At 46.6% G+C, this 10126-nt stretch overlaps 1 protein-coding gene across 1 annotated transcript; it reads right to left on the bottom strand.

Annotated features, from left to right (window-relative positions):
- Nucleotides 1-7169: 7169 nt before the first annotated feature.
- Nucleotides 7170-8843, bottom strand: LOC139830893 (uncharacterized). The gene is made up of 2 exons (XM_071819662.1): nucleotides 8091-8843; nucleotides 7170-8017 (listed from the first exon to the last, which is right to left on the bottom strand). Exons 1-2 carry the CDS (start codon nucleotides 8823-8825, stop codon nucleotides 7316-7318), a joined length of 1437 nt encoding a protein of 478 aa, XP_071675763.1. The 5' UTR covers nucleotides 8826-8843; the 3' UTR covers nucleotides 7170-7315.
- Between the last annotated feature and the right edge of the window lie 1283 nt (nucleotides 8844-10126).

The raw sequence follows: 10126 nt of genomic DNA, 5'->3' as shown, positions 1-10126 counted from the left end.
ATATAACTTATATTTTGTTGAGAAAATTAATGGTCAAATTTTATCTTAAACTACGTGCGTGATTGTTAAACTGAGACGGAGGAAGTACTACAGATGTAGGAAAAAGTCCACATTACAATGAACTTTCGGTTTAACCCAACACCATGGATTTAAATGATAGTAAATCAATTCACCCAACAATGATTGGTTCACCTATTAAAAGTTCAGAAAACCAAGAATTTGTAGTACTCCGGTTCACTTTCAAATGCAGTTAGCGGTTTTAAAAGTGTGTTTGACCAATTGGGGTCTGGTCGAGGGAGGATGGATAGTATTGTGAGGAATAAGTATTTGAGAATTTAAACACATACACTTTGATCGTTCTCAGTCAGTGTAACTGCTATCTGCAATAGTTTTCGTCCATACATAGCGAGGGAAAAAACATTATCAATAGTTTTTGTGCAACTAATATATTGTGTGAAAATGTGTAGATTGTTCACATAACTTTCAGGACTGGATGCTTTAACCCTATACCTGTGCTGCCAATAACATGGATTCAATATTTAATTTTAATTCATCAAATATTGACTGAAATCCACCTGAACACAATTCAGAAAACCACGAATTTCACCTCCATTTCTTTTTCAAAGTACAAGATATGGACCTCACTAGTATCATCCGTCAGTTATTTAATTTGGGCGTTTGACATCAGCACTGCTAGAGCCGAATTTCGTTCAACTGGGACTGAACCAAGGGCAGACCCATACTATTGTGAGGTTTTTAAGTATTTGAAATATAAATCCTAACCTAGAACCTGCTCATTAGAAATTAGTAATAAAACAAAGGGACTAACTTGCCCAAGTGCGGAACTTTCTTTTCACCTACCAAAGAAGCCATCCAGATTTACTGTATTCCTTTTTAGAATATATCATCCCTTTGTTCCTACACAACAATAACAAATTAGCTCCTAGAAAAAAATTGTTACCTACTCTAGTAAATAAGATCCGGTAGGATCCGAACCAGACATTGCGGATGCAGCAGCTCATCACATAATGGATGAGGCTACAAGGGCCCCGGGCATTTATTGATGGGCCGAGGCCGAGTGACAAGCACCAAGCACCAAACTGGTATTGTGCAAAATCAAACGTTCTTGGATGTGTGTAGACATGGCTGAGCTGGGAAAGTTTTAGGGGGCCTCCTATACACCGACCGGGTCGGTGCGGACGCGGTGCCGCACACCCCCGACCCAGCGGTTGTCCAGTGGGCCGGCCTATCAGGTAAGGTCATTTCTATTTTCCTTATTCTATTTCTTTTTTTCTTTTCTGTTTACATACGTTCCTTTTTTAAAAAGAAGAATATTTTGAATCCGTTTTTAAATCTGGAAGTTTAAATTTTTTGTCTTTTTAATATAATTTTTTCGAAAAAATATTTTTTTAGAATATCTTTTTTTCGAAATTTGAATATTTTTAGGATTGAACAGTTTTAAAATTTGAACATTTTTTAGAATGAACATTTTTTTCAAAAATTCGTTTTTTCCCAAAATTTGAACGTTTTTAAAAAATGAACATATTTTAAATTTGAACATTTTTCGATTATGAACATTTTTTGATACGAACAATTTTTAGCTTTGAACATTTTTCTTTTTGAACACTTTTCAAATTTGAACGTTTTTCGAATTTAAACTATTTTCAAATTTGAACTTTTCGGTTTTGAACAGAAATAAAAATAAACAGAAAATAAAAGGAAACAAAAAAGAAAACCGAAAAAAGAAAAAAGAGAAAACAGAAAGAGAAAACGAAAAAAAATGAAACAAAAGGTTAAAATGGGCCAGGCCCAATACCCGACCAGGGTGTGCGGTGCCTGGTAGGCACCGACCTGGTCGGTGTATAGGATTTCCCAAGTTTTAGGGCCTGTGTGAAATTCGAAAATAGGCCATACCTCGCTAAAATATACAACCAACGAGAAGTTATAAATGTATAGATGTTTTAAATGGGCGTTTAAAGTAAGGAATTGTTCTCCACACCCATATATATTCTAAATTTGAGGTAGAATCATTTTTAAAACCGTTTTAAGAGGAAAAATATACTTCAAAAAAAAAGACCGGATGGGTGGCCAGACAAAAAAAGAACTAATCTGATGGTTTTGATACATTTGAATTGTCCAGGGTTCAAAAACTAGGAAAAAGCTTTCAAAATCTGAAAATCCTATAGCATGTAAAGTTACCGCAACAAGTACATATGCATAGACGAGCACATTATAAGAACTGTATGCCCATTAGAGGAATTCAACGATACCCAACCAAACTTATCCCACAACCAAACTTCTCATATTCATATTTAATATTTAATCATTGCAATTTTAATCTATAGATTGAACCAAACTTCCCATATTTAAATTTAATATTTAATCATTGCAATTTTAATCTATACTTTGTGGTTTCATGCCAGTCTCTTCTAATATATCATCTATGGTTATCATCATTGGCGATTGTTGCTACTCTGCTCCTTTGGTGTCTTAGCACTACCACGACAAGCTTCGCTCGACTCTGCTGGTGGAGGGGCGAGGACAGCGGCGCGCATTCATCTCATGCTAGTGTCGCAAGGTGGTCCGAGTACCTATTTATTATTTTTAGGCTATTTGTACGTACTACAATTGATGATTAGATCGGCGGAGTTTAGTAAAGAAAAAAAAAACGAAATCGCCTTGTACACTCTACCGTTGCTGAGCTAGCTATGGTTAGCTGCAGGTGGCACGCACGTTTGCTGGTCCGGCAGGAACATGCTGATGTTGCTCACCGTTGGTCTCTGCTGGCCGTAGCACGTGAGAAAGCCACAACCCGGCCGGCCGGCCCAACAACGCAACGTGAGTCGTGAGGTCGACGCTGTCAGCTCCGCTCCGGCGGATGAACCACCCCTACCTCCATCGCCTTTTTCTATCTATCTACCAATACCAAAATCCTCCAAACAGTTTGGTCCCGCTCGGTTACTTGGCTGCCGGATGATTTGGTGCTAATATATAGCGCATTGTTTCCATGCAAATTCAATCGTTTTGTTCACTGCACTTCCGCCTTCTTTCGTGTTGGCACACCATTAGGCGAGCGCGAGGTGCCAAACATGACCAATGCTGTAGTCGTCGAACGTGCCACACCGGCAGGTCGTTGGTTAAAGTGACCAAGAAGCCCAGTATTCAGGTCCAACGAACCCGTGCATCCACACTGGAGAAAAAGAAAGACCCAACGTGACCGACCAACCGTATTCTCAGCTAAAAAAGGGAGAGGGTTAGAGATAGCCTCGCCTTGTCGCCGTTCGTACTTTACCATTGATAACGTTGCAGCATTTCTACGAGGAGCAGCAGATTATGTTTCGCAAAAACTTAGAAAATAGGTTTCTGCTTTGGCGTTTATGTTTGGCAGCCTTTAGAAAATACAAGATTATATCATCATGGAAGAAGAAAGAGTTTAAAGACCTGAAAATTTTGCTTGTATCATTTAGACTCTATTTTACAATTGCTATAGACAATTCATGTATCTCTACTGTGTACTAGTACCTCTAACAAAAAAAAGTTTTTTTCTAGAAAGCTAAAGAGAGTGAATTTTGTAAAAATATTTACATTTCGGAACGGAGGTAACACTCTTTGCTACACACATCGATGCATTTTCAGAATTTCATTCGCAAGAAACTAGCACAGTCCATCTTTTAACTATCTTGTTCCAAGCAACATAATTTATATTACAAAATATGTTCCATATACTCAATCTATAAACATCAATTTATTAGTGGTGGTTAATATTTTCATATTAAGGGTGGAACTTAACTACTTACTCATAAAATGGTGTACAACTTGTTGCCAGAAGGTGCAATGCCTTGTGTTGGTTGTGTATTTCTCACTTTTGTCACGCAAGGTCGTCTGGAATTCGTGTGAGTTCCACTATAAGGCCTCAACACACCTTGTTCGCTATCATGAATACCTATTTTCTAAACTTTTTGGTGATTTTTTTTTCTGATTGTGCGCACAAAGTTATGGGAAGAAAGCCTAGTTACATTCCACAAATTACACTATTTCTTCATATTAGACTTTGATGGAGTGACTTCTTGATTAATCATATGCAACCACATGCATTCTTATTAATGAATGTGTGTTGCTTCTTATCAGCGAACGATGGTTCCTATGACCGGCTTCGATCAAAAAGCATGAACATGATATTGAAATCCCCTTCGCGCCAGGAACTAGATCATCTCACATCTTTCTGTTCATTTTTCTCAGTCTTCCCCTTTTCCTTCTCCATCTTGTTGGGCAAACAATTTTCAAAGCTTGAATAGAAATATAACTAACTTTCAATAATAAACTGAACCGCAAAATTGAAGCTTTCCGCTGGAGAAGTAACAACTTCCAACTCCAAAATCCTCAGCTTCCAACTAATAAATGGAAGCTTTTCACCAAGGATCGACAACTCAACTCATGTGTGTCAGAGGTTTTCGCTCACAAAACCACTAACATTCAAGAAATAAACATAACTACTATCTTCGTGATTACTAAGGGCTTATAACTTGTACGCTTCTTTTCATACTTGTGAGAAAACAATAATCCCAAAATAGCTACGTATGGCGCCCCTCCATACGTCGGGCTCGCCACCACAGGAATGAGGGGGAGGGGGGCATAAATGGTACCACTCCTAGCAGCGAGTCCACACAAGCAAATGAAAGTTATGGTAATGTGTTTACTGGACACTGCGGTGGAGATTTGGACTCACATAGGTGAGAGCGATTGTTCGAATGATTGATATAGTGGAAGGTCTTTCGTTCACCAATTATGATTGCCATTTTTTTTTTGAGAGCAACCACATATTTCGTTAATCAAATACCAGATTACATGAAGCAACACATGTGGAAATTAAAAGACAAATCGGGATAAAATGATTATCCTGAATTTGCAGATAAAATCCTAAAAGATCGAGAAATACAAAACGATCCCTAGGGTTTCCTGCAACCACCGTAGCCAGCGGCCGCCGTCCAATTCCAACGTCGCCGAGACGAACGCAAGAAGAGACGTCGAGCCTCCACCTTTGCAAGATCCAAAAAAAACACCATCACCAATTATGATTGCCGTTGTACAGGGCGTACCCAGCAAATTATGCAAAGTATACCCCAAGAATACACAAAGTACCTCTTCTTCTCATATTTAATTCGGCGCCCCATCATACGTCCGGCATCATGAAAAGGGGATGGAGGGAAGAACAACGCCCCCTCCCCCTCCCCCACCAAGCGAAACATTCTAGTGGGACCGATAGGAAAGATGAGGCAATATGCTATGTGGACACTGCTTAGAGTTCGTGCAGGCGAAGTGTTGTTCGACAAGGATTGCTATAGTGGTCGACCGCTCACCAATTACGATTGTCTTTAAACAGGGTGTGCCCGACAAAATTATGCTAAATATCTCCCCAAGAAAGCAACGCAAATTAAACGTTATGGGTGTCCCAAATCATTTGAGACAAATGCCTTGTTCCTTGTCGATAACCATGGGAGCCAACAGTGTTAGGGTGTGTTCGGTTCTAGAATCAGAGGGAACGGAATGGAATGGTTCCATTCCAATGTCATGGGATGGTTCCGACCCCATGTTCGGTTCAGAAAAAGTCGAGGAACTGAATGATTCTGTTTTATGTTCGGTTCTAGAATCACACAGTGGAACAAAACCAGTTAAGCATGATTTTTTGTCCAAATTAAAATCTACACAAGCCTAAACATGATTTTTTTTGTCTAAATCAAAATTAAAATCGTTGCATGCGGGCGTGCGCCGCCACGGGCGTGTTTGGCCGATGCTGCTGGCCGTGCTGGCCGCCGTCGCGGGCGTGCGCCGCCACCGCGCGTGCTGGGCCGCCATCGCGGGCGTGCTTGGCCGATGCCGCTGGCCGCCGCCGCGGGCGTGCGCCGCCGCGTGATACGTCTCCGACGTATCGATAATTTCTTATGTTCCATGCCACATTATTGATGATATCTACATGTTTTATGCACACTTTATGTCATATTCGTGCATTTTCTGGAACTAACCTATTAACAAGATGCCGAAGTGCCAGTTGCTATTTTCTGCTGTTTTTGGTTTCAGAAATCCTAGTAACGAAATATTCTCGGAATTGGACGAAATCAACGCCCAGGGTCCTATTTTGCCACGAAGCTTCCAGAAGACCGAAGAGGAGACGAAGTGGGGCCACGAGGTGGCCACACCCTAGGGCGGCGACCCCCCCCCCCTTGGCCGCGCGGCCCTGTGGTGTGGGCCCCTCGTGCCGCCTCCTGACCTGCCCTTCCGCCTACTTAAAGCCTCCGTCGCGAAACCCCCAGTACCGAGAGCCACGATACGGAAAACCTTGCAGAGACGCCGCCGCCGCCAATCCCATCTCGGGGGATTCAGGAGATCGCCTCCGGCACCCTGCCGGAGAGGGAAATCATCTCCCGGAGGACTCTACGCCGCCATGGTCGCCTCCGGAGTGACGAGTGAGTAGTCTACCCCTGGACTATGGGTCCATAGCAGTAGCTAGATGGTTGTCTTCTCCCCATTGTGCTTCATTATCGGATCTTGTGAGCTGCCTAACATGATCAAGATCATCTATCTGTAATTCTATATGTTGCGTTTGTTGGGATCCGATGAATAGAGAATACTTGTTATGTTGATTATCAAAGTTATGTCTATGTGTTGTTTATGATCTTGCATGCTCTCCGTTACTCGTAGATGCTCTGGCCAAGTAGATGCTTGTAACTCCAAGAGGGAGTATTTATGCTTGATAGTGGGTTCATGTCTCCGTGAATCTGGGGAAGTGACAGAAATCTCTAAGATTATGGATGTGCTGTTGCCACTAGGGATAAAACATTAGTGCTATGTTCGAGGATATAGTCACTGATTACATTACGCGCAATACTTAATGCAATTGTCTGTTGTTAGCAACTTAATACTGGAGGGGGTTCAGATGATAACCTGAAGGTGGACTTTTTAGGCATAGATGCATGCTGCATAGCGGTCTATGTACTTTGTCGTAATGCCCAATTAAATCTCACAATACTCATCATAATATGTATGTGCATGGTCATGCCCTCTTTATTTGTCAATTGCCCAACTGTAAGAGCATCTCCAGTCGCGTCCCCCAAACCGTCCCCCAAAGGGCGCCGGATCGAGCGTTTGGGGGACATGTTTTGTTCGTGCCGCGTTTGGGGGACGTCGCTCCCCAGCCGCGTCCCCCAAACGCCGGCCCCAATCAGAAATTCAAATAGATGCATTCAAAAGAGATCGTTCCTGCCGATTCGTCGCGATCAGAGTAGCGGCGATCGATCAAAGTACTGGGCGCGCGATCATATTAGAAGAAGGGGTTGGTCGACGGCGTCGTGTCCTGAGTCGACGCAGGCCCGTCGAGCACGACGACCTCGTCGCGATCTGCCTGTTCCTGTGCATGGTGCGTCTGCTCCGTCGCCGACGCGGAGGCCGACGCAGGTGTAGCAGTAGAAGACGCGTCAGCCTGCTCTTGCTGCGCTGCTGCTGCCGCCGATGCCGATGCCGCTGCCAGGGCCGCCGCGTCCGCCGCCGCCATTTTGGCTTCGATCTCGTCGAGGATCTGGCCTTTGAAGAAGTTGTGCGCCGCTCGCGTCCGGGGAGACATTCCCTCTGTCGACGTTCTCAGCAGGGACATGTCGTCCCTGCGTTTCTTGAGCTCCAGCTTCTCCTCTTGCCTCTTGAGCAGCTCGGCCCACCTTTGGTCGGCCTTCTTGTCGCGGGAGATAAAGGTCGAGGAGACGTCGGCGAGGCATCTCGTGATCGACGCCTGCGTCTTCTCAGACGACGCAGCGTCGGCCAAGGCGGCCTTGGCAGCCTTGTTGCCAGTAGGACGCCCTGTCGAAGTTGCCAGCGGCGCGTCCAGATCAATGGCGTCCTTCCCCTTGGACAGCGACAGGCGCGTCAGCCTCCATTTCTCATTCACTTTGAGCTTGCCATAGCAATGCATCAGCGCGAACGGCTTGTGACCTTCCGAGTTCTTGGCGTACATTTCCATGGCCCGATCAAACTAACCAAAGGAAGCAGAGTCATTTCATCGAACACAATGTGGGCGCTACGGATTATGGAAGAAACAGTCGTACCAGTTGGGCGACGTCGGCGCCGCTGTCGCCTCTGGTCTCTAAGTCCTGATGGTACCCATGGAAGGAGTTCACCGACGCCTGGATGATGGCCCATCGCGTCGACATTGCCTTTTGGCTCCTCTTCATTGTCACTTTCTGGTAGTCGCTGTTGATGAGCTTGCGCTCATCGAACTCGGTCTTGATCCTCGCCCAATACTTCCCGCCTTTTTGGTTGGCGCCGATGATGGAGTCATGGCTCACCGTCGCCCACGACTCGCACAGGCAAAGATCTTCCAGAGGCGTCCACTTCGGGCCTCGTGTGCCCGACGCCTTCTTCTTCTTCTTCTTCGTCCTCACGCCGTCCGCGTCTACCTCCACGAGATCATCGTCACCGGCACCCTCGTCGTCCTCTTCGTCGCCGCCCTCTTCGTCCTCATCGTCGTCCTCCTCGTCGTCCTCCACCCCCTCCTCTTCCTCGTCGTCCTCCTCAACCCCGTCGTCCTCCTCAGCACCGGCGCCGTCGTATTCGAGCGGACCCCTGCGGCCGGTGAAAGGGTCGCCGTCCGGACCGGGGCCTGGCTCGCGCTGCTCGTACGCCGGGGAGTAGAGGTTGTTGGGGTTGAAGCCGCCGTGCGGCAGCGCATCCTGGTAGTGCGGCGACAAGTTAGGCGTCACGCACCCGGGAGTGGCGGAGGGGCCGTCGTTGTAGAAGGCGGCTTGCGACGGAGAGATCACTCCGGGAACGTACACCGGCATGGACGTACTCCATGGGCTCGCGTTGGTGGCTGCGATACACCCGGCCATTACGTCTTGGTCTTTGGCGCGCCGCCTGAGCCTTCTTCTCCAGCTCCACCGCCCTCCGTCCTTTCCGCTCCGCCGTCGATAGCTTCCGGCGCAGGCAATCTTGCTGCCATTCATCGTCGGTCATTCCTTCAGGCTTCTTCTTCGCAGCCGGCGCCTTCCGCGGCTTCGCGAACGGCGCTTTCGCCCCTATCGTCGCATTGCCCGGCGGCTTCTTGGCCGCTTTCTTCGCCATCTTTTTGGGGGCTGTCGGCGGCGCCATGGAATGGGGAGAGGGTAGCGGCGGCGGGTGGACGGCGGGAGGGAGAAAGAAATCGGCGGGATAGGAGAAATGAATCGGCGGTGGGATGTGTTTTGGGAGGCCTGTGCGCGGCGGTATAGGCGCGATTTGGCGGGAGCGGCGGGATTTGGCGGGAGTGTGAGACGAATTTTCCCTGTGCCGCTGACGCGTCGGCCCCGCGCCTCCTCGCCTCTCATTTCGTTGTGTCCGGCGTCCCCGGAGCGTCCCCTGTGGGACGGGGACGGGCTCGGGGCGCCGGACACCATATGGGGCCGCGCCGGACAAAAATGGGCTTTGGGGGACGCGGCTGGAACGCTTTTTTTGTCCGGCGCGCCCCAAATCCCTTTGGGGGACGGTTTGGGGGACCCGACTGGAGATGCTCTAATTTGTTCACCCAACATGCTGTTTATCTTATGGGAGAGACACCTCTAGTGAACTGTGGACCCCGGTCCAATTCTCTATACTGAAATACAATCTACTGCAATACTGTTCTACTGTTTTCTGCAAACAATCATCATCCACACTATACATCTAATCCTTTGTTACAGCAAGCCGGTGAGATTGGCAACCTCACTGTTTCGTTGGGGCAAAGTACTTTGGTTGTGTTGTGCAGGTTCCACGTTGGCGCCGGAATCCCTGGTGTTGCGCCGCACTACATCCCGCCGCCATCAACCTTCAACGTGCTTCTTGGCTCCTACTGGTTCGATAAACCTTGGTTTCATACTGAGGGAAAATTTGCCGCTGTACGTATCACACCTTCCTCTTGGGGTTCCCAACGGACGCGTGTTGTGCGCGTATCAAGCTCTTTTTCTGGCGCCGTTGCCGGGGAGATCAAGACACGCTACAAGGGGAGTCTCCACATCCCAATCTCTTTACTTTGTTTTTGTCTTGCTTAGTTTTATTTACTACTTTGTTTGCTGCACTAAATCAAAATACAAAAAAATTAGTTGCTAGTTTTACTTTATTTGCTATCTTG

Source organism: Lolium perenne, chromosome 4 (genome assembly GCF_019359855.2).
Source record: "Lolium perenne isolate Kyuss_39 chromosome 4, Kyuss_2.0, whole genome shotgun sequence".
Taxonomy (NCBI): domain Eukaryota; kingdom Viridiplantae; phylum Streptophyta; class Magnoliopsida; order Poales; family Poaceae; genus Lolium; species Lolium perenne.
The sequence above is the reverse complement of the archived record's forward strand: the minus strand, read 5'-3'. Positions and strand labels throughout refer to the sequence as shown.

Bases quoted from the DNA above. Each gene is read 5' to 3' on its own strand.
- LOC139830893 (XM_071819662.1), bottom strand. From the start codon at position 8,825: ATGCCGGTGTACGTTCCCGGAGTGATCTCTCCGTCGCAAGCCGCCTTC. The intron at 8,018-8,090 runs GTACGACTGTTT...TCCTTTGGTTAG, and splicing joins GCGCCGACGTCGCCCAACTG to TTTGATCGGGCCATGGAAAT.